The 25177-nt window shown below is 49.2% G+C and overlaps 1 protein-coding gene across 1 annotated transcript in view; it reads right to left on the reverse strand.

The window, feature by feature from the left end:
- Positions 1 to 5765: 5765 nt before the first annotated feature.
- Positions 5766 to 25177, reverse strand: part of LOC140410770 (synaptotagmin-like protein 2) — a 361907-nt gene continuing 342495 nt past the window's right edge. The window contains exons 15-16 of the mRNA XM_072499365.1: positions 18856 to 19061; positions 5766 to 6747 (exon numbers count right to left, since the gene is read on the reverse strand). Coding sequence (XP_072355466.1) covers positions 6608 to 6747; positions 18856 to 19061 — 346 coding nt within the window. The 3' untranslated portion in view covers positions 5766 to 6607. The remainder of the gene's footprint in view (positions 6748 to 18855; positions 19062 to 25177) is intronic.

The following is a 25177-nucleotide window of genomic DNA, read 5'->3' on the forward strand; positions in this document are numbered from 1 at the left end:
AGGGTAAAGTAGTAGCATGGATAGAGGATTGGTCAATTAATAGGAAGCAAAGAGTGGGGATGAATGGGTGTTTCTCTGGTTGGCAATCAGTAGCTAGTGGTGTCCCTCAGGGATCAGATCAGGGCCCTACAATTGTTCACAATTTACATAGATGATTTGGAGTTGGGGACCAAGTGAAATATGTCCAAATTTGCAGACAACACTAAGATGAGTGGTAAAGCAAAAAGTGCAGAAGATACTGGAAGTCTTCAGAGGGATTTGGATAGTTTAAGTGAATGGGCTAGGGTCTGGCAGATGGAATACAATGTTGACAAATGTGAGGTTATCCATTTTGGTCAGAATAACAGCAAAAGGGATTATTATTTTAATGATAAAATATTTAAAAATGCTGCTGTGCAGAGAGACCTGGGTGTGCTAGTGCATGAGTCGCAAAAAGTTGGTTTACAGGTGCAACAGGTGATTAAGAATGCAAATGGAGTTTTGTCCTTCATTGCGAGAGGGATGGAGTTTAAGACTAGGGAGATATATGCTGCAACTGTATAAGGTGTTAGTGAGGCCACACCTGGAGTATTGTGTTCAGTTTTGGACTCCTTACCTGAGAAAGGACGTATTGGCGCTGGAGGATGGGCAGAGGAAATTCACTAGATTAATCCTAGAGCTGAGGGGTTGGATTATGAGGAGAGGTTGAGTAGACTGGGGCTGTACCTGTTGGAATTTAGAAGGAAATGAAATTGACAGGATGGATGTGGAGGGATCTTATAGAAACATATAAAATTATGAAGGGAATAGATAGGATAGATGTGGGGAGGTTGTTTCCACTGGGGGGTGAAAGCAGAACTAGGTGGCATTGCCTCAAAATAAGTGGAAGTAAATTTAGGACTGAGCTTAGGAGGAACTTCTTCACCCAAAGCGTTGTGAATCTATGGAATTCCTTGCCCAGTGAAGCAGTAGAGGTTCCTTCATTAAATGTTTTCAAGATAAAGATAGATAGTTTTTTGGAGAATAAAGGAATAAAGGGTTATAGTGTTTGGGCGGGAAAGTGGAGCTGTCCACAAAAGATCAGCCATGATGGCGGAGCAGGCTCGAAGGGCCAGTTGGCCTACTCCTGCTCCTAGTTCTTATGTTCTTATGTTATAGCAGGGCACTTGGAAAAATTCAAGGTAATCAGAGTTAACATGGTTTGTGTAAGGAAAATCGAGTTTAACCAATGTATAGGAGTTCTTTGAAGGGGTCACATGATAAAGGGGAACCAGTGAATGTAAGGCAGATTTCTAGAAGACATTTGATAAGGTTCCACATCAAAGGTTATTGTGTAAAATAAAAGCTCATGGTGTAGGGGAAAGCATATTGGCATGGATAGAAGATTAGCTAGCTAACGGAACATCTGGCCTAAATGAGTCTTTTTCTGGTTGGCAGGATGTGATCAGTGGTGTGCCACAGGGATCAGTGCTCTGGCCTCAATTATTTATAATTTATATGAATGACGTGGATGAAGGGACTGAAGGTATGGTTGCTAAATTTGCTGACGACACAAAGATAGGAAAGTAAATAGCAAGGAGGCTACAGAGGGATATGGACAGATGAAGTGAGTGGGCAAAAATCTGACAAATGGGAGTATAATGTGGGCAAATGTGAAATTGTCCATTTTGGCAGTAAGAATAAAAAGCTTATTATCTAAATAGTGGGAAATTGCAGAGCTCTGAGGTTTCCCACCTATCCAGTGGGATCTGGATATACTCATGCATGAATCACATGCAGGTACAGGTATACAGGTACAAATAATTAGGAAGGCTAATAAAATGTTATCATTTATTGCAAGAGGAATTGATTTCAAAAGTAGGGAGGTTATGCTTCAGTTGCACGGGGCATTGGTGAGACCACATCTGGAGTATTGTGTACAGCATTAGTATCCTTATTTAAGGTAAGGTGTAAATGCATTGGAAGCAGTTCAGAGAAGGTTTACTGGACCAGGGATGGACAGTTTGTCTTATAGAAAATGGTTGGGGAGGTTAGGTTTGTATGCATTAGAGTTAGAAGAGTAAGAGGTGACTTGATTGAAATCTTTAAGGTTCCAGAGGGTTATTGACAGGATGGATGTGAAGATTATGTTTCCCCTTATTGGAGAATCTAGAACTAGGGATCACTGTTTACAAAGAAGGGGTTTAAGGCAGAGATGAGAATTGTTTGCATGTTGCAGCTGTATAGAACCTTAGTTAGGCCACACTTGGAGTATAGTGTTCAATTCTGGTCGCCACACTACTAGAAGGATGTGGAGGCTTTAGAGAGGGTGCAGAAGAGATTTACCAGGATGTTGCCTGGTATGGAGGGCATTAGCTATGAGGAGAGGTTGAATAAACTTGGTTTGTTCTCGCTGGAATGATGGAGGTTGAGGGGCGACCTGATAGAGGTCTACAAAATTATGAGGGGCATAGACAGAGTGGATAGTCAGAGACTTTTTCCCAGGATAGAGGGGTCAATTACTAGGGGAGCATTGGTTTAAGGTGAGAGGGGCAAGGTTTAGAGTAGATGTACGAGGCAAGTTTTTTACGCAGAGGGTAGTGGGTGCCTGGAACTCGCTACCGGAGGAGGTGGTGGAAACAGGCATCTTGACAAATACATGAAGAGGATGGGAATAGAGGGCTACGGACCCCGGAAGTGTAGAAGATTTTAGTTTAGACAGGCAGCATGGTCGGCGCAGGCTTGGAGGGTCATTTTGGACTTGGGTTGATCTTAGATTAGGATAAGAGGTCGGCACAACATCGTGGGCCGAAGGGCCTAAACTATGCTCTACTGTTCTATATTCTTCCTGAAAATTTGGTGCCATGAACTGCTCGCAGTACACCTAGTGCAGTCCAGTCAGGGCTCTGTATAACTTGCATAATTTCTATCTCCTGTATTCTAGCCCTCTCGATTTTGAAGCCCAGTATTCCAATCAGCATTTTGATTGATCTGTAACTGCCCTTAACATTTTAATGGCCTTTGTAGATGGACCCCAAGTCTCTTTGGACTGTCGCTGTTTTGAGATTTTCACCGTTGAGGGTGTAATCATCTATCTTTATTTGTCCAAAATGGATGACATTACATTTACCTACATTATAATGCGCTTGCATCAATTTTGCCTATTCATTTAATCTGTCAATATCCCTTTGTAATTTGATGTTTTCATCTAGACTGTTAACAATGTTAATATCCTTATGTCATTTGCAAACCTGACTTACTGCCCCATCATCTAAGCTCGCAACAAATACAGTAAAGGCCCCAAAATTGATCCTTGAAGAAAACTCCTGCCTATTAAGTACCTTCCCATGATCCAAACTCTGTCTCTTGTCACTGAGCCAATTTCCGAACCAGCTGAATAATTTGTCGTCAGCTCTATGTGCTTTAACTTGAACAAAAATTCCCTTATGAGGGACATTTCTTAGGAACAATGCATAGTTTTAAGTTGAATTTCTAGTTAGTATTTTTTAAGAAAGGTAAAATCTAGTTTAGTTTCATTTGGAGGTTTTCATGCGTTTCTGGGCCCTGTTTGATATATTTATTTTCAATGCGGTTTCACCAATCTTGAAGTAAAGAGATGGGTTACCAAGGTGAGAGTGGTTTAGTCACATTAAAAAAGTAGAAAATACCCTGCTGTTGCCTAGTGATAGGGGTACAGACACCCACACAAACAGAACCACAGAAGAGCTGTCAGTTAGTGTGTATACACCAGAGGGTAAAGTCAGAAGGTCTGATCTCTCTAATACAAAATCCTGCAGAACTGCTGGACAACTGAATGGGGTACTCATGTGTTTGGCCTGAAGTAGAAGGAATAGCAGTTTCAATTGCAGTTTGGATGTCTCAAGTAGAGATACAGTTTAAAGAAAAACAAAAGTGTTTGGAAGAAATTATTTGAAATTGAGCCTGGTGTCGAGATAGTGGTAAATCGTCTGGGGTTTTGTGTTTGTAAGAGTTGCTGGGAAAAAAGGAATAGTGTGAATTTGAATCATTTTGTGGTGTTAGTATTGAAACCGTTCCAACATTTTCTTTTGTGTGATACAGTTAATTTTTTGTTGTTTAATAACCATATTATTCTTTGTGCCAAAAGTTCACTGGTGGACTCAGGTGAATGTGCTCAGTAACTGATCTCCACCGTTTCTAAAACAAAAGAGTGAAACTTGGCTCAGTAGATTCTATCTTTGAGATCTGATTTTCCACTATTATCAACTTGGATCATAACGTTTTAAAAATAAAGTCCTTAAAATGTTGCCTTGGCCATTACTTGAGTCACCTATTCAAACAGTTCAATCAATCCTGTTCATTCAGCATGACCTACCTTGCAGGGCAAAACATTTAAAACGATTTTTAGTTTAACAACTAGGAGATTTAATTTACTTTTAATGTTGGGTCACTCTTGATTGAAATAATTCAGGGGCTCGCAATGCCGAGAAACACATGGCTATTCCACGTGACGCGGGTTGTGTAAGGTGCCTCAACGGGGAACTCAGGGCGGAAGCTGCACATGGCCTTGTTTTGTACACTGGGGAGTTCCGCTTGCCAGAACTTCCCTGTTGAGTGAGAGATCAGATGACGTCCCGATCTCTGAGCTCCCCGAAGCAATCCTCTACCTCTTCCCCAACCCAAACGCACTATGATATGGTTCCCAGCTCCCCAATGCAGGGCACATCTGGCCCAATCGCATGCATGCAAAATATGCCAGCTGGCAGTATGCTTGCCAGCTGGCAATGTCACCTGGTGGCACTGCCACGGTGTCAGGCTGACACTGCCAGGATGCCCAGGTGGCACCAGCAGTGCAGGGCACCACATGCAGCTGTGGGCCTCTGATTCCCCGGGAGACCCCCACGAGTGCCGTTCAATCTGGTCCCCATTGGTGGGGACTCCTGCTGAAAGGAGCTCGCCCGAAGTCTCCAAGGCAAAGGGGATGAATCCCAAAGCCTCAGGTACCTCAGGAACCTGCACATTAGAATGAGACCAACTGTCTTGTGCAAATATGCAGATTTGCAAAAAAGTGATCCCACCCACAATGGGCGGGATTTACATCGCAAAGTCTTGCAAGATCGCGATGCATCTCATGAGATGTTGTGAGCCGTGTAGATCCCGGGAGCAGGGGGCGGGATTCTCTCAGCCCGGGGCCGGGCCGGAGAATCGCCGCGGCCGCCGCGAATCGCGCCATGCCACCCGACGCTGGGATGCGATTCCCCGCAGAGCTGAGAATCGGCGCCATTGGCCGTAACAGAAAACCAGAGTCCCGCCGGCGCCGTTCTAATCGGCTCTCAGCCGGCGGGACCTCAGCGTGGAAGGGTCCAGGGGGCGTCCTGTGGGGGTAGGGGGAAGGGGGGGATCGACCCCAGGGGGGGCCTCCGTTGTGGCCTTGCCGCGATCGAGGCCCACCAATCGGCGGGCCGGCCTCTCGGGCTGGGGGCCTCCTTTCTTCTGCGCTGGCCCCTGTATCCCTACGCCATGTTGCGTCGGCCGGCGCGAAGAAGGGAGCCACTGCGTGGGCTGCTACAGTGCCCAGCTGGCTCCCTGTAGGGGCCAGAATTGCTGATCCTGAGGCCATGTTGACGCTGTCGAGAAACTCAGGATCAGAGAATCCCACACAGAGTCTCCCGGCTTTCACCGGCCACGCTGTGCCACGGCGAGCTGCTTTACCGGCACAGCGTGGTCGGAGGATCACACCCCAGGTTTACCCATTTTGGACTTATTTTCAATTGTTTACTTACTCAAACACTGCCATGATTTTCAAAAAAAGGAGATGAATACAGTGATTAATTTTAAATACTATATTTATAATTACATTTTGATATATGAAAAGGTTCAAAGTTTGGATAAAATGTTTACATGATTATAATCAGCCTAAAAAGAAATCGTTTATGTTTATTCAACCTTTTCAACATTGTATTCGGCATTTCATGGACAGGCAGGCTTTAGCAATGAAGCACTTATGCTTTCAAAATTTTTAGACATTTTCTTGCCAACTGCGTGATGAGTACAACACTGACTTTCATTAAAATAGCTACCTCCCACACTTTATATCCTAGTCGTTTATCATTTACTTGCTTTTTAGATTTCCCAAATCCTTTTCTTAAGTTCTTTAACTTTCATACTTGTTCTGTCTTCATTCTTCAGAAATATACACGTTTCAGTGGTCACCGAGTACTGAACCACTCTCCAAATGCTCCTATCCAATTAGTTCTTGTCCAGTTCAATTATTTTTAACTTTGGCCTGTCTCTACAACCCATCACCCCTGAAAATAAAAATAGCTGATAAATGGGGAAAAAAAACATCAAAGACATCATATTTTTCGTGACACGAGCAAATCATTAAGTTATATCAAAGCATCCAAAGAACAAAGAAAAGTACAGCACAGGAGCAGGCCGTCCGGACCTCCAAGCCTGTGCCGACCATGCTGCCCGTCTAAACTAAAATCTTCTACACTTCCGGGGTCCGTATCCCTTCTATTCCCATCCTATTCGTGTATTTGTCAAGGTGCCTCTTAAACGTCACTATCATCCCTGCTTCCACCACCTCCTCTGGCAGCGAGTTCCAGGCACTACCCTTTGTGTAAAAAGACAAAGTCAGGGGAAGAAGCAACTAAAGAAGAGCTCATCACTTTCTTTTCGACATAGTAGGTCTGAGAGGCAGAGCTGCTTCTACCCATTGATTAGGGCTGGATATCATGTCCCTCCAAAGAGCAGCTTCCTCTTCATTGGAATCCATCCAATCCACACTTCGGCCATAGCTACTCCCTGTAGAAGAAACAATTGGAAACAATCTTAAAAGAAATTAACACTGATTGGCAGTTTAACATATTCAACATAAAATCCTTATTGTATTGCTGTTTAATAAAAGTGAAGTACACCTATGTGCTTGGAGAGGTGAATTATTAGAGAGTAGTTAGAATATGGATCTTGTCACATGGGGTGGTTCAAGAAGGTTGTATTGATGTGTGTAAGGGGAGCCTTCATGCAAACATGAGGGATGAGGGAATAGAAGGCAGGGAAGAAGATGTAATTAGTGTGGAGGTGGCTTTTGTGGAGTATAAAAACTAGCTTGGATTATTTGGGCCTTATTGCCAGTTTGTGTGCTGTGTATTCAATGAAATTCTAATTATACTGAATTGCAATCTTGAATAATGCTTCACCAGTATCATTATTTTCTATTGAAGTAGTTTCTGGGGTGACATTGAAATCAACACCAACATGCAAGGGAAGCTTCAACCATCAAATTCATCTACTGAAACCTCTCTTAGTGACATGACATCCAGGATTGAACAGTGCCTGTCCAAACGGTGCTAATGGGGGACTGTGGGAAAGGGTAACGTAGTGATAGGAGACTCGTTAGATAGATACGGGCAGCACGGTAGCATTGTGGATAGCACAATTGCTTCACAGCTCCAGGGTCCCAGGTTCGATTCCGGCTTGGGTCACTGTCTGTGCGGAGTCTGCACATCCTCCCCGTGTGTGCGTGGGTTTCCTCCGGGTGCTCCGGTTTCCTCCCACAGTTCAAAGACGTGCAGGTTAGGTGGATTGGCCATGATAAATTGCCCTTAGTGTCCAAAATTGCCCTTAGTGTTGGGTGGGGTTACTGGGTTATGGGGATAGGGTGGAGATGTTGACCTTGGGTAGGGTGCTCTTTCCAAGAGCCAGTGCAGACTCGATGGGTCGAATGGCCTCCTTCTGCACTGTAAATTCTATGATATAGATACACGCAGGAGATTCAGTGGCCACTAAGGGGAGTCCAGAATGGTATGTTGCCTCCTGGGTGCCAGGGTCAAGGATATCTCAGAGCGGCTGCAGAACATTCTCAAGGGGGAGGGGGAGCAGCCAGAAGTCGTTGTGCACTCTGGCACAAATGATGTAAATAGAAATAGGGATAAGGTCCTGAGGAGTGATTATAGAGAGCTAGGAAAAAGGTTAAGCAGGACCTCGAGGGTGATAATCTCGGAGACCCACGCAGACTAGAGGGCAAAGGTTTAAGTTAAGAGGGGAAAGAATTAATGTCAACTTTTGTACACAATGTGTATGTGGAATGAGCTGCCAGAGGAAGTGGTTGAGGCAGGGTCCTTGACAACATTTAAAAGGCATTTGGACAGATACAGGGATAGGAAAGATTTAGAGGGAAATGGGCCAAGTGCAGGCAAATAGGTTAGCTTAGATAGAGTTTTTAGTTGGCATGGACCAGTTTGGGTCAAAGGGCCCGTCTCCTTGCCTTAGATTCTATGATTCTAAGTCCTATCTCTAATTTATTTCAATGATCTAATGGAAAACCTCACACTGAAAATGTCACTTACGCAGCCTAGCAAATAAAAATGTCCTTTCTTGCACTTTAACTAAGTAGTCCTATATTTTTATAATGCATGAAATTTGTCATTTTCTTTTTTATTCACTTAGGATGCGGCGTCACTGGTTAGGCCAGCATTTATTGCCCAGCCTTAGATGCCCTTCAGAAGGTGGTGGTGAGTTGCCCTTCTTGAACCGCTGCAGTCCCTGAGGTGTAGGTACACACACTATGCTGTTAGGGAGGGAATTCCAGGATTTTGACCCAGCGACAGTGAAGGAACAGCGATATATTTCCAAGTCAGGGTGGTGAGGGACTTGGAGGGGAACCTCCAGGTGGTGGGGTTCCCAGGTATCTGCTGCTCTTGTCCTTCTAGATGGTAATGGTCAAGCGTTTGGAAGGTGCTGTCTAAGGAACCTTGGTGAGTTACTGCAGAGCATCTTGTAGATGGTACACATGTCTGCCACTGTTCGTGATGTTGATGACTCCAAGGGTAACTTCCTCCTGACTGTACACTACTACTGGTGAGACAGGGCATACGCGGGAATGGTGATAGTGGTGTCTGCGATATTGTCTGTAAGATATGAATCTGAGTATGACTATGTCAGGCTGTTGCTTGACTAATCTGTGCGACAGCTCTCCTAACTTTGGCACAAGCCCCCAGATGCTAATAAGGAGGATTTTGCAGGGTCGACAGGGCTGGGTTTGCCGTTGTCCTTTCCGGTCATGAGGTCAATTCTGGATGGTTGCCAATTTCATTCTTTTTGTGTGCTTTCATAGCAGTTGAGTACATCTGAGTGTCTTACTAGCCCATTTAAGAGGGCATTTAAGAGTCAACCACATTGCTGTGGCTCTGGAGTCACATGTAGGCCAGACCAGGTAAGGACGACAGATTTCCCAGATCATTACCCTGGATCTCCAGATCATTAGCCCGTGTCTCTGGATGACTAATCCAACAACAGTACCACTACGCCAACCCCTCCCCTGTAATATTATTTGCTATACTTGTATTAGGAATAATAATGAGGGGAACCAATGCTATCCTATGTGAATTTTAAGTAACTAATTTTAACTTTAGATAGACTGAAATGGCAACAGTTATGGAAAGCTTGACAACTGAATTTAGTGTGTTACTGTCATAGTATATTATTGGGAAAAAAGGAGACTGGTTTACTTGGTAAAAACACTTTTCTTTCATCAATGGGATCTAGGATTAAAGTCGACAGAGGGCAATAAGAATGAAAATCTCTTCATTGCTTGTTGTAAAGGTCCCAAGTGAAATGATTTTGTACAGGCTCAACTTTGTTCTTTGCTGGTGGGTTGTTCACAGAACAAACGGACCGTCAGTTGTCACTAATTGGCAGTCTTACTGTGGTTCCTGCTGTGAGAAGTGGAAATTGTCTCCTTGATGTAATCTCCTGATCTGCAATTGCTGCAAGATATTGATGCAGCAGATAAGAGGGAGATTAACTCTATTTCTGGCCTAAACTATGTCTAACCTGGGAGTGCATTCCCTAGGACTTGTATCCCTCATATTATTGAGTACAAAGTTATGCAAAACAATTTAGTTTAGCTAGAAAACTATAGTTGACTTGGTCCTTCTGAAAGTTAAATGGCAAACAGGAGGATGCATACACAATTTTGTCATCATCTGTTTAAATGGCGACTTTCTTAATTAATTAGTAGCGAGACTAGGAAATTGGGACCTAACGTGCTGCAATGTAACCATGTTAAATAGGAAATAAAGAGAAAATGCTGGAAAATCTCAGCAAGTCTGGCAGCATCTGTAGGGAGAGAAAAGAGCTAACATTTCGAGTCCGATGATTCTTTGTCAATGCTGACAAGCTTTGTAGCTTTGACAAAGAGTCATCGGACTCGAAATGTTAGCTCTTTTCTCTCCCTACAGATGCTGCCAGACCTGCTGAGATTTTCCAGCATTTCCTCTTTTGTTTCAGATTCCAGCATCCGCAGTAATTTGCTTTTATTAAATAGGAAATAGTTGGTTGACGTACAATGCCAAAGATTTTTATTTTGAAACGGTGGAGGCGGTTGATACATTCATGAAGGCTTGGAACCGAAGTGAGGAGAGGAGCTGGAATAGAGATCGTAGACTGTGAGCTGGAAAATGTATAAATGTTATAACTTTCTTTTCACCGACTTGTATTGTAACTTACTTGACGTCACATTGTTATAGAGTTTAAGTTTTTGTTTGGTTTGATTGGCATTTTTGTTCCCCTTTTTTGTTTGTTGCAGCGGTTATATGTTATTTTATTGAATTGTATGGGTTAGATTGTTTTTCTTTTTCTTCCGGGACTGGGTGGGAGGGGCCAGTATGCCTTTGGAGGGGGGGAACCCACGCTAGCTAACTAAAGTCGGATAGTGAACGGTGAGGTGAGAGGAGGGCTGCGGACATTGGAGCCTGGTTAACAGGTTTCGATGGGCCTGCAAGGGGGGGGGAGAGGATTGATACTGGTTGAGGCTTTTTCAAGGGGAAGTGCAGGGAGGGATTCGGGGGGGGGGGGGTTGATACTAATAATGGATAGGGAAGTGTCAGGCTCATGGGGTAGGGCCCGGTGGTATGGTGATGGTGGATAAGAAGGGCGGGGGGGGGGGGGGGGGGGGGGGGCGGGTTGATAGGAGGCCGGGAGATGCAGGAATTTCTAGATGGGCTGGAGTACCCGAGGTTAGGGGAGGGGGCGAGGGCTAGATTAGAAGGGGTGATAGTGGATCTGGTAAACCACTGTGTTCCTACATTAAGGGTTGTACGGTATTTCCGTCAGCTGCTGTAGGAGGCCACACTTCAGAGACTAATAAAGCCTCAGTTTGAATTCAACTTCGTCTCCAGCCAAATTGATCGTGCCTCAATTTATTAGTATCTGATTCAGAAGATGGACCTCCAGATTAAACCAGATCCACTGCAGCTGGATCCACACGCAAGCGACGCCAGAAAGGACTTTCAGCACTGGCTAGCTTGTTTTGAAGCGTATATCAATGCGGTGCCGACCCCTGTTCCAGAGGCTCAGAAGATTCAAATCTTGTACTCCAGACTCAACTCTAAAATCTTCCCGCTGATCCAGGATGCGCCCAATTACGCTGACACTATGACTCGACTCAAAGAGAGTTATGAGCAGAAGACGAACACGCTCTTCGCCAGACACGCGCTTGCAACGCGTACTCAACTACCTGGTGAGTCAATCGAGGACTTCTGGAGGGCCCTGATCCCACTAGTTCGGGACTGTGACTGCCAGGACGTTACAGCTAAGGAGCACTCAGATCTCCTTATGAGGGACGCTTTTGTAACTGGGATTGGGTCCGATTTATCAGGCTGCGGCTCCTAGAAGGGCCCACGCGTGACCTCGCAGAGACTAAAACACTAGCCTTTTCCATAGCGGTCGCCCTGCGCAATGTCCAGTCCTACGCCCCCAACCGCGTGGCCCACTCCTCCCACGCTTCCTGGGCCCCAAAGGCAGCCGCCCCAGCGGGGGCGCTACTCACCCAGTACGCCTGCGCTACGCACCAGCCGGTGATCTCCGGGGGGCCCCTATGCTATTTTTGCGGCCAACAAAGACACTCCCGCCAACGCTGCCCGGCCCGTGCTGCCCGTTGTAAGGCCTGCGGGAGGAAGGGCCACTAGGCAGCAGTGTGCCAGCGGTACGCTCAGCGGCAGCGGTCGCCTCCCCCCCCCCCCACCCCCGGTCACGGACAATGGGCGCCGCTATCCTCCCCTCCTCCCCAGGCCATGTGCGAGCAATGGGCGCCGCCATCTTCTCCCCCGCACCAGGCCCGCTCAGCGGCAGCGGTCGCCCCCACCCCGCCCCCGGTCACAGACAATGGCCGCCGCTATCCTCCCCTCCTCCCCAGTCCATGTGCGAGCAATGGGCTCCGCCATCATCTCCCCCGCACAACACGTGCGTTTCATATGCGCCGCCATCTTGCTCCACCCCCGCAAAGTGCGTTCCATGGGCGCCGCCATTTTGTGACCCATAGGACCTCCGGGCGCCGCCATCTTGTCCACCCCGCAGCACACGGAGACCAACGGCGTTTCAGGACCCCGACGCAGCGGCCGCCTCACTACCCGACGATCAACCATGACTCGCGTCCATGGTAATCGACCAGTCCAGACCACACAATCTGACCAACGCATCCACCAGCGTGAAAGTCAATGGCCACGTGACCTCCTGCCGACTGGACTCCGGGAGCACCGAGAGCTTTGTACATCCAAATACGGTAAGGCGCTGTTCCCTTAAGGTACACCCTACCAATCAAAGTATCTCCCTGGCCTCCGGATCCCATCGCGTAGCGACTCGGGGGTACTGCACGGTCAAGCTCACAGTCCAAGGCGTAGAGTTCCACGGTTTTCGCCTCTACGTCCTCCCTAACCTCTGCGCTGCACTTATCCTTGGCCTGGATTTTCAGTGCAACCTCCAGAGGCTGACCCTTAAATTCGGCGGACCCTTCCAACCCCTCACTGTGTGCGGTCTCGCGACCCTAAAGGTCGATCCTCCTTCCCTCTTTGCCAATCTAACTCCAGATTGCAAACCCGTCGCCACCAGAAGCAGACGGTACAGCACCCAGGACAGGACCTTCATCAGGTCTGAGGTCCAGCGGTTGCTTCAGGAGGGAGTCATCGAGGCCAGCAACAGCCCCTGGAGAGCTCAAGTGGTAGTGGTTAAGTCTGGGGAGAAAAATCGAATGGTCGTGGACTACAGCCAGACCATCAACAGGTACACGCAGCTCGACGCGCACCCCCTCCCACGCATATCTGACATGGTGAACCAGATTGCACAGTACCGGGTCTTCTCAACGGTGGACCTGAAATCCGCTTACCACCAGCTCCCCATCCGTAAATCGGACCGGCCATACACTACCTTCGAGGCAGACGGCCGTCTATATCACTTCCTTAGGGTCCCCTTCGGCGTCACCAATGGGGTTTCAGTCTTCCAAAGGGAGATGGAACGAATGGTCGACCGGTACGGCTTGCGGGCCACGTTTCCGTACCTAGACAATGTGACCATCTGCGGCCATGATCAGCAGGACCATGACGCCAACCTCGCTAAATTTCTCCGCACCGCCACTCTCCTCAACCTCACGTACAACAAGGAGAAGTGTGTGTTCCGTACAAACCGCTTAGCCATCCTCGGCTACGTGGTCCAGAACGGAGTTCTGGGGCCCGATCCCGACCGCATGCGCCCCCTCATGGAGCTTCCCCTCCCCCACTGCCCCAAGGCCCTCAAACGCTGCCTGGGGTTTTTCTTGTATTACGCTCAGTGGGTCCCAAACTATGCAGACAAGGCCTGCCCACTCATACAGTCCACTCATTTCCCCCTGACGGCAGAGGCCCAACAGGCCTTCGCCCGGATCAGAGCTGATATTACCAAGGCCACAATGCACGCTGTAGACAAAACACTTCCTTTCCAAGTGGAGAGCGACGCATCGGACGTTGCCCATGCCGCCACCCTCAACCATGCAGGCAGGCCCGTGGCATTCTTTTCCCGCACCCTCCATGCCTCCAAAATTCGGCACTCATCCGTCGAAAAGGAGGCCCAGGCTATCGTTGAGGCTGTGCGACATTGGAGGCATTACCTGGCCGGCAGGAGATTCACTCTCCTCACTGACCAACGGTCGGTAGCCTTCATGTTGAACAACACGCAACGGGGCAAGATCAAAAATGACAAAATCTTGCAGTGGAGAATCGAGCTCTCCACCTATAACTACGAGATTAAGTATCGCCCTGGCAAACTCAACGAGTCCCCAGACGCCCTATCCCGAGGTACATGTGCCAGCGCACAGGTAGACCGACTCCGGACCCTGCACGACAGCCTTTGTCACCCAGGGGTCACTCGGTTGTACCACTTCATTAAGGCACAAAATTTGCCCTACTCCGCCGAGGAAGTAAGGACGATCACCAAGGGCTGCCAGGTCTGTGCGGAGTGCTCACCGCACTTCTACCGGCCGGACCGCGCGCACTTGGTGAAGGCCTCCTGCCCCTTTGAACGCCTCAGTGTGGATATCAAAGGCCCCCTCCCCTCCTCCGACCGGCACACGTATTTCCTCAGTGTGATCGATGAATACTCCCGTTTTCCCTTCGCAATCCCATGCCCCGAGATGACGTCTGCCACCGTCATTAAGGCCCTTAATTCTATCTTCGCTCTGTTCGGCTTCCCCGCCTACATCCACAGTGACAGGGGATCCTCATTCATGAGTGATGAGCTGCGCCAGTTCCTGCTCAGCAGGGGTATCGCCTCCAGCAGAACGACCAGCTACAACCCCCGGGGAAACGGACAGGTAGAAAGGGAGAATGGGACGGTATGGAGGGCCGTCCAGCTGGCCCTATGGTCCAGACATCTCCCGGCCTCCTGCTGGCACGAGGTCCTCCCTGATGCACTACATTCCATTCGCTCATTACTTTGCACTGCTACGAACAGTACACCGCATGAACGCCTTTTTGCCTTCCCCAGGAAGTCCACATCCGGGGTATCACTCCCAACTTGGCTCACAGCTCCGGGAACCGTGCTTCTCTGTAAACATGTGCGGCTCCACAAGGCGGACCCGTTGGTGGAAAGGGTGCACCTGCTCCACGCAAACCCATAGTACACCTACGAGACGTTCCCCGACGGCCGCCAGGATACCGTCTCCCTCAGGGACCTGGCACCAGCAGGTTCCACCCCCACACCACCCCTGTCGCCCCGGCCCACCCTCCCCTCCCCCGCTGCCCCCATCACCCCCCTAGGACCGTCCGTCCTCCCCTGCCCACCCCCGCTGACGAAGAGGAATTTGGCATGCTCCCGGAGTCAACTTCGACCAGGACAGCACCAACATCGCCAGCTCCACTTCGTCGATCCCAGAGGACGATCGAGGTGCCGGACCGGCTGAACCTCTGACCGGCCCACCGGATGACCAGAGACATTTTTTTTCCACTGTTCTGTAAATATTAAAGATTGCGAATTGTATATAGTTATCCACCACCCCCGCCAGACTCAATTTTAACAGGGGGTGAATGTGGTAAACCACTGTGTTCCTATATTAAGGGTTGTACGGTAGAACTTGCACTACAGGTTCACCTGGGCCCCTGCATGCTAGCTCTGCCCAGGAGCCGGGTTATAAATATGCGTGGCCTTCAGCTCGCTGCCATTTTGTCAGCTGCTGTAGGAGGCCACACATCTGATACTAATAAAGCCTCAGTTTGAATTCAACTTCGTCTCCAGCCAAACTGATCGTGCCTCAGTGGAACAGAAGATAAAAGATGCAATTGGAAGGTGTCAGGGCCGGATGGGTTTCCGGTGTATATTATTAAAAATTCAAAGACAAGCTGGCACCATTGATGGTGGGGGTGTTTGAGGAGGCGATAGGCACTGGGGTGTTACCACAAACTTTAGGGCAGGCATCCCTGTTACTTAAGAAAGATTTCCCTGTTACTTAAGAAAGATAAGGATCTGACGGAGTGTGGGTCGTATAGGCCCAAATCACTTTTAAACGTGGACGCAAAGATATTGGCGAAACTACAGCAGTTGGCTGGAGGAGTGCCTCCCTCCCAGAGGTGATAGAATAAAATCAGACGAGGTTCGTGAGAGGGAGGCAGCACTTTTCGAACATTTGGAGGGTATTGAACGTGGTTATGGCACTGGCAGAGGGGAAGGAAACAGAGGTGGTTGTTGCATTGGAAGCCGAGAAAGTGTTTGACCGGGTAGAATGGGGGTACTTGATAGCAGTTCTGGAGCGGTTTGGGATTGGACCAATGTTTGTGGACTGGGTAAAGCTACTATATAAGGAGCGAGGTCAAGTATCATCAACTAGGAATACTTTTCTCTCCACTGTGGGACGAGGCAGGGATGTGCTATGTCCCCCCTGCTGTTTGCACTCGCGATTGAGCCATTGGCCACCACGTTAAGAAATTCGGGGGTATGGAAAGGGATAGTGCGGGGGGGGGGGGTGGGGGGGATAGAGCATGGGGTGTCCTCATATGCCGATGACTTGTTATTATACGCATCGGAACCGAGTGTGTCCATCAGGGGAATACTGGAGCCGCATCAGGTGTTTGGGTCCATCTCGGGTACAACTTAAATCTAGACAAGAGAGTGAATATTTTGTGGTGTCTTGGCCGGGGTTGGGGGCTGCCATTCCGTAGGGCAGGGACTCTCTTTAGATACCTGGGGATGCAGATTGCTCGTGATTGGGGGTGGGAGCTCCATAGTTTCTAGTTTGGTGGGGAGGGTGAAAACTGATCTGGCAAGGTGGGATGGTCTCCCTCAGTCACTGGTGGGTCGGGTACAGGCGGTAAAAATGAATGCCGCGATTCCTGTTTATTTTCCAATGCCTGCTGATTTTCCTGCCAAAGGCATTTTTCCGAGAGATTGAAGGAATGATTACCTCGTCCATATGGGGAGGGAAGGTGGCCAGAGTGAGAAAGGTGGTGCTACAGAGGGGAAGGCAGGCAGGGGGTTTGGGTCTTCCAAACCTGATGTATTATTGCAGGGCGGCGAATGTGGAGAAGGTGCGGAGCTGGGTCAGAGGGGTTGATTCCCAGTGGGTCAGAATGGAGGAGAGTTTGTGCAGGGGGACGGGACTGAAAGCACTAGCAACAGCGCCGCTCCAGATAGCTCTGGGGAAATACTCAGGGAGTCCGGTAATAATAGCTTCATTGAGAATTTGGAGGCAGTTTCGGCAGCACTTTGGATTGGGGGCAGGGTCAAGGGAAATGCCGATTCGGGGGAACCATAGATTTGAACCAGGGAAATTTCCGGAGATGGGAGGAGAAAGGAATTAGGACACGAAAAGATTTGATTCTGGGGGGTCGGTTTGCAGGATTGAAGGATCTGGGAGTGAAGTATGGGCTGGAGCAGGGGGACATATTTAGATACATGCAGGTTCGAGACTTTGCCAGAAAGGAGATAGAGCTTCCCAGTAGAGCCGGCTTCCATATTGCTGGAGGAGGGGCTGACAACAGGGGGACAGGAGAAGGGGGTAGTATCGGTAGTTTACGGGGCTATTTTGGAATAGGAAAAGGCATTGCTGGAAGGGATCAAGGCAAAGTAGGAGGAAAGCTGGGAGAGGGTATGGAGGAGGGGTTCTGGCGTGGGGTGCTCCGGAAAGTAAATGCCTCCACCTCATGTGCGAGGTTGGGGCTGATACAGCTGAAGGTGGTGTACAGAGCACACCTTACAAGGGTGAGGATGAGCCGGCCCTTTGAGGGGGTAGAAGATGTGTGTGAACGTTGCCGGGGAGGGGGGGGCCGCAAACCACGTTCATGTGTTTTGGTCCATATTTTAGGGTAATCTCTAAAGTGGTGCACGTGAAACTGGACCTGGGCCCTCGGGAGGCCATATTCGGACCAGCTGGGGTTGGAACCAGGTGCGGAGGCAGACGTTGTAGCCTTCGCCTTGTTGATCGCTCGAAGGCGGATCCTGTTAGGGTGGAGATCAACCTCTCCACTCTGTGCCCTTGCGTGGCGGGGGGACCACCTGGAATTCTTGACTCTTGAGAAGGTCAAATTTGAACAGATGGGAGGGATGGAGGGGTTCTACAACTCATGGGCGTTATTCATTATGCACTTTCGAAACTTGGTTTGCATCGAACATTAGGGGGATGTCTGGGAGGGTTGGGGGAGGGGGACTATATGTGTTAATGGTGACTTTGGGTGATTCCTGATTCCTTTCTGTTTATGTTAACATGCGGGCTAATGTTTGGGGTTTGGTGGGAGGATGGGATCGTTGTTATTGATATGGGGATTGACATTGCATTTGTTACTGATTGTTGTTCGTTGTTGGGTGTAAATTTGGGAGAAAATGTGGAAAAGGAGGAGAATAAAAATATATTTTTTTTAAAACAGGAAATAGATTCCCCAAAGGAAAAGTACTTTTCAAAAGCTGTAATCTCACATTTTTTTTTAGCTCTGCTGTGTCCTCGTACTGTATACTTTTTTAAACCTATTTGGGGTAAAGCTGTGCAACTTCCACCTTTTTGCAGCAGTCTCTGTGGTAAGGTTGTGATTAATAGATTTATTTCATAGGATTTACAGTGCAGAAGGAGGCCATTCGGCCCATCGAGTCTGCACCGGCTCTTGGAAAGAGCGCCCTACCCAAGATCAACACCTCCACCCTATCCCCCAATACCCAGTAACCCCACCCAACACTAAAGGCAATTTTGGACACTAATGGCAATTTATCATGGCCAATCCACCTAACCTGCACATCTTTGGACTGTGGGAGGAAACCGGAGCACCCAGAGAAAACCCACGCACACACGGGGAGGATGTGCAGACTCCGCACAGACAGTGACCCAAGCCGGAATCGAACCTGGGACCCTGGAGCTGTGAAGCAATCGTGCTATCCACAATGCTACCGTGCTGCCCACATGCTTCAGATTAGAGATACATGATGATCAATTTGATCTGTGACCAACCCATCAGCAAAGAAGAAAGGTAAGCCTGTCCAAGATCACATCACTTGGAACGGTTAAGTATATTACAGAATATTTCCAAAGATTCCCTCTGCCTGTCAGGATCGAAACTCCTGCCTTCCACTTGGCATTACATTTTAAATAGATTACAGACTGAAAATTACAATTCAAACTTTTCATACCTGTGCCTAGATTGAGGCGAACTCCCCCAAGAAACTGATTGGTGAAGGTTTCATGGTCCCAAATGGATAGTTCTGCACAGGCCTCCATTATTTCATCCAACTTGAATCCATCGTACACCATTGTATGGTTATAGATCGGATTAAGAGTTTTCTTTACTACTCGAGTCTTCTGCCTGCTGTTCTTACTGGTATCTGGTAGAATATAGCTAGAAGAAAAGAATCAGTAAAAAATAACAGTCAACAGCTTCAGATATTACTTAGTCTGATGTTAAACAAATTCTACAATGATACATTTGTTTTCAAGTTGTGCTTCACGCATCCAGTGAATGTTGCTGAGGACCAAATTCGGCCATACATATTTTACGATACCTCAGAAACTATTCAGATGATGTTGAAGAAGCAAATATGTTATAATTTTATGTCAAATGTGTGGGAACACCATTATAAAATACAGATACATGAAAGAACCAACCAGTTTTGAGCTCATGAAATACTGTATTTTATACATCCATCTTTCCCATAGCTTCACACAACTTGAAATAAATCACATTAATATATTAAAAAAGGAGCAGTCATTAAAAAATAACATGCGGCTCTATGTAAGCTGCTAATCCACTAGAGCCAAATCATTCTTTTTCTACTTGTCCACGGAATAATTTTATATTAAAATCATAACTTTTAGTTTCCAGAGAAGAGGCTAAAACTGAAGGATCTCAGATAGATTTACCATTTTTCAATGTCCCCACTGACCCAGTTTACCAAGAAAGTTTCATACCCAGTAATAGAATTGAAGAACTATCAGTACTGGTTGCCTTTCAATCAATCTTTTCTGAACTTATCTTTTATGTTCTCAATGTTGAAAAGGTAGGAAGAGATGAAATATAGTTGCAGTAGAGCTACCAAAAGGTGAAATCTCATTTAACATCAAAAATGTTCCACATGGAAAACCTACTGATGTGGTTGTGGTGAACGTATTGCCACTGCAATTCACCACTGTATTGTACTGTATTATGTTGATGCCCCTGTGGGATCCGCCTGCGGCTCTGCCCCCTCGGGGGTGGTATATAAACCTGCAGCCTGTAGGCGGCATTCAGGACAGAATAGTCGCACGCAGGCACAGATCTAGCTTATTAAAACCACTGTTCACTTCTACTAATCGTCTCCTGTGAATTGATGGTCGCATCAATTTAATAAGTTAAGATATCGCAATGGAAGCCGCCCAGAAACCTGATCGACTGGAACTCGACACACAGGCAGCTGAAGCCATAGGAATCTTCTCACATTGGCTCTGCTGCTTTGAGGCCTACCTCGTCTCCTCCTCCTCACCTGCCGTCACTGAGGCACACAAGCGGAGTCTCCTCCACGCCCGGGTGAGCCACAGAATCTTTTTACTAATCGAGGAAGCGACTACGTACGCAGACGCGGTCGCGATCCTGAAAAGACATTACTTGAGGCCGGTGAACGAGGTGTTCGCACGGCATCGCCTCACCACACGTCGTCAACGCCCCGGAGAATTTCTGGAGGAATATTTACGCGACCTGAGGGTACTCACTCGGAACCGTAACTACAAGGATGTCACGGCCTTGCAGCACATGGAACTCGCCATCCGGGACACCTAGACAGCGCCTGTTCGAAAAGGGCGCCCTCGACCTAGAAAAGACGGTAAAACTATCCACCTCATTAGAGGTACCTTCCAGAGACTGAATGCTTTCCCCTCCGACCACGCAATTTCCTCGTGGGCGCGGAGGCGCGGCCAACACCCGACCCGAGGGTGTCCCAGGCCTGTGCCGCATGGCTGCCTGCCCAACCCAGGGGGCCGTCTTGCTATTTCTGCAGTCAGAACCAGCACTCCAGGCAGCGTTGCCCAGCTCGGAACGCGACCTGCCGCGACTGCGGCAAGAAAGGACATTTTGCCAAAGTCTGCTTGGCCCGACCCAAAGTTCCAAAATCACAGGCCCGACTCACAGGCCCGCAGACCCTGCAGCGTGGCTGCGTGCCTGCCAGTACCACCCCCTTCTGACGCGTCATCCGCCTCGTGCTATTCCGTGGGGGCTGCCATCTTTAACTCCGCCCGACACATGCAACTCATGGGGGCTGCTATCTTGGCCGCCATCTTCAACCCAGCCTGCCATGTGCGATTCATGGGGGCCGCCATCTTGGCCGCCATCTTCAACGCCGATCGACACGTGCGACCGACGGGGCCGCCATCTTGGCCGCCATCTTGGGACCACCTCGCTACCACCGACCACGCCGGCTACCCGCAGCTCGATGCTGTCACTCTCGACCAGTCACGGCCCAAGCACCTCAAGAACTCCATGATGACCGTCCGGGTCAATGGACACGAAACGCCTGTCTGTTTGACTTTGGGAGCACAGAGAGCTTCATCCATCCGGACACGGCAAGGCGCTGCTCCCTCCAGATTTCCCCTGCATCCCAAACAATCTCCCTTGCTTCCTGATCACATTCTGTGCAGATCCAGGGGTACTGTGTCGCGAACCTCACGATACAGGGCGCCGAGTACGCCAATTTTAAACTCTATGTCCTTCCCCATCTCTGCGCTCCTCTCTTGTTAGGACTGGATTTCCAATGCAACCTCAGAAGCCTGACCTTGAAGTTCGGCGGACCCCTACCCCCTCTCACCGTATGTAGCCTCGCGACCCTTAAGGTTGCCCCTCCCTCGCTCTTCGTGAACCTCACCTCCGACTGTAAACCCGTCGCCTTCAGGAGCAGGCAGTACAGTGCCCAGGGCAGGACTTTTATCAAGTCGGTGGTCCAGCGGCTCTTGAGGGAGGGGATCATCGACCCCAAGTGGTGGTCGTCAGGCCCGGGGAAAAGAACCGGATGGTTGTAGACTACAGCCAGACCATAAATTGGTATACGTAGCCCGATGCGTACCCCCTTCCCCGCATAGCGGTTGTGGTTAATCAGATTGCACACAACCGGGTTTTCTCCACGGTAGATATGAAGTCCGCATACCACCAGCTTCCGATCCACCCGGAAGACCGCCACTACACTGCCTTTGAGGCAGACGGCCGCCTCTTCCACTTCCTCAGGGTCCCCTTCGGCGTCACCAATGGGGTCTCGGTCTTCCAAAGAACGATGGACCGAATGGTTGACCAGTACGGGCTGCGGGCCACGTTCCCATAATTGGATAATGTCACCATCTGCGGCCATGATCAGCAGGACCACGACGCTAACCTTCAGAAGTTCCTCCAAACTGCGCAATCACTTAATCTCACCTCCAACAAGGAGAAATACGTTTTCCGCACAACCCCACCATCCTCAGCTATGTCGTGGAAAACGGAATCCTAGGGCCTGACCCCGACTGCATGCGCCCCCTCCTGAAACTCCCCCTAAGGACCCCTAAGATCCTGGAAAGACGTCTGGGATTCTTCTCATATTATGCCCAGTGGGTCCCCCAACTATGCGGACAAAGCCCGCCCACTTATCAAAGCCACCATCTTTCTCCTGACGGCTGAGGCCCGCCTGGCCTTCAGTCGCATCAAGGCAGACATTACCAAGGCCGCGATGCACGCGGTGGGTGAGTCCATCCCCTTCCAGGTGGAGAGCGATGCGTCAGACGTCGCCCTGGCCGCGACCCTTAACCAGGCAGGCAGGCCTGTGGCCTTCTTTTCCCATACCCTCAACGCCTCCGAGATTTGACACTCTTCTGTCGAAAAGGAAGCTCAAGCCATTGTGGAAGCTGTGCGGCATTGGAGGCACTACCTGGCCGGTAGGAGATTCACCCCCCTTCACCGACCAACGGTTAGTAGCCTTTATGTTCAACAACACACAGCGGGACAAGATCAAGAATGATAAGATCTTGAGGTGGAGAATCAAACTCTCCACCTATAATTACGATATTGTGTATCGTCCTGGGAAGCTCAATGAGCCCCAGATGCCCTGTCCCGCGGCACATGCGCCAGCGCGCAAGATGACCGACTTCGGGCCATCCACAATGATCTCTGTCACCCGGGGGTCACCCGGCTTCTCCACTTCATCAAGGCCCGCAACCTGCCCTACTCCACCGAGGAGGTCTGCCAAGTCTGCGCGGAGTGCAAGCCGCACTTCTATCGGCAAGACAAGGCCCACCTGGTGAAGGCCTCCCGCCCCTTTGAGCGTCTCAGCGTCAATTTCAAAGGGCCCCTCCCCTCCACTGACCGCAACGTGTACTTTCTCAACGTCGTTGACGAGTACTCCCGTTTCCCCTTTGCCGTCCCATGTCCCGACATGACCGCGGCCACTGTCATTAAGGCCCTGCACAGCATCTTCACCCTGTTCGGTTTCCCCACTTACTTCCACAGTGACTGGGGCTCCTCTTTTATGAGCGATGAGCTGCATCAGTACCTGCTCGGTAAGGACATTACCTCGAGCAGGACTACCAGCTACAACCCTCGGGGAAACGGACAGGTGGAGAGGGAGAACGCAACGGTATGGAAGACTGTCCTTCTGGCCCTACGGTCTAGAAGTCAGGGGCTGGTTTAGCACACTGGGCTAAATCGCTGGCTTTTAAAGCAGAACAAAGCAGGCCAGCAGCACGGTTCAATTCCCGTACCAGCATCTCCGAACAGGCGCCGGAATGTGGCGACGAGGGGCTTTTCACAGTAACTTCATTTGAAGCCTACTTGTGACAATAAGCGATTTTCATTTCATTTTCATTTCAAGTCTCCCGGTTTCCCGCTGGCAGGAGGTCCTCCCCGACGCACTCCACTCCATTCGGTCGCTCCACTGCACAGCCACGAATGAGACCCCTCACTACCGTCTATTTGTATTCCCCAGGAAGTCCATCTCCGGGGTCTTGCTTCCGTTCTGGCTGACAACACCGGGCCTGTCCTCCTCCTGAAGCACGTGAGGAACCATAAGTCTGACCCCCTGGTCGCGAGGGTCCAGCTCCTACATGCCAACCCTCAGTATGCCTACGTGGCGCACCGCGACAGGATACAGTCTCCCTCTGGGATCTGGCACCCGCCGGTTCCCCAGCGACCATCACCAACGCGCCCCCCCTACACCGCCTATCACCACCAACCGAATCCCTCACGGCGGGCTACCAGCTGCCCCCCTGGGGATCCTGAACACCGCCCCCGCCCCTACACAGCCTACACCCCCCCCTTCCCCCATCGCCGACACACCGTGAAGAAGCTCCAGACGACACGCTCCCGAGTCAACGAGTCCAACACCCATGCCCGCAGCGACGAGTCCAACACCCGTGCCCGCAGTGAAGCTGGAGCTGAGGCGATCACAGAGAACGATTAAGGCTCAGGACAGACTCGATACGTGAGCCCACTTCACCCCCGCTGGACTTCAATTTTTAACAGGGGGTGAATGTGGTGAACGTATTGCTACTGCAATTCACCACTGTATTGTACTGTATTATGTTGATGCCCCTGTGGGCTCCGCCTGTGGCTCCGCCCCCTCGGGGGTGGTATATAAACCTGCAGCCTGTAGGCGGCACTCAGTACAGAGCAGTTGCAGGCAGGCACAGATCTAGCTGATTAAAACCACTGTTCACTTCTACTAATCGTCTCGTGTGAATTGATGGTCGCATCAGTGGTCTTTTAAAATTACTGAAGGCAAATATTCAACCTGCGAATGTCAGTGTAGGGTCACAAAAGTTCAAATTAAATAATCGATCAATCACTAAGTAAATAGGATCATAACATCTACAGCACAGATAAAGACCATTATATCAGCTGCAATTGTCTCTTCAAACCTAATTTTCACGATGTGTTTTTATATTTTTCCATTGCAAATAAATGTCCAATTCCCTGATAAATGTTAGAATCATTATATCAATAGTTACGAATGGGAAAACATTATATGTCTTAGCAATCTTTGTTTCTTTCAACATTCGCACTCATCTTTTATTATTAATCCTTAGTTAATACTTTGTTATTGATTCATCAACCAGTGGAAATAAACCTTCAGTATTTACCATTCTGAAAATCTTGATTTTAAAATCTCAGATTATATACCTTTTAACCTCTATTCCATTAAAAAGGTTCCCAGTTTGGAGCCTGCCCGACCGAGTCACCACCCCCCCCCCCCGCACAGCAGAACGTAGGTGGCAGAAGAGAAGAGGCAGCCCAGATCGCGAAGCCAGAGACTCAAGCGCTCGGGAACGGAGCCAGCGGGGCCAAAGAGCAGAAGAGAGAGAGAGAGAGGGCCCGCAACGGACCGGCAGCGACCATGTGGTGAGCGGCGAGACAAAGAGGGACTCCCGTGTGCACCAGGAAACATCTCTCCCAAACCTGCCTGACCCAGTGAGAAGGAAGGGGAAAAAAAAAAGAAGGGGGAAAAAAAGAAAGAAAGAAAGAGACAAGGA

This window comes from Scyliorhinus torazame, chromosome 4, assembly GCF_047496885.1.
Source record: "Scyliorhinus torazame isolate Kashiwa2021f chromosome 4, sScyTor2.1, whole genome shotgun sequence".
NCBI classification, from domain to species: Eukaryota; Metazoa; Chordata; class Chondrichthyes; order Carcharhiniformes; family Scyliorhinidae; genus Scyliorhinus; species Scyliorhinus torazame.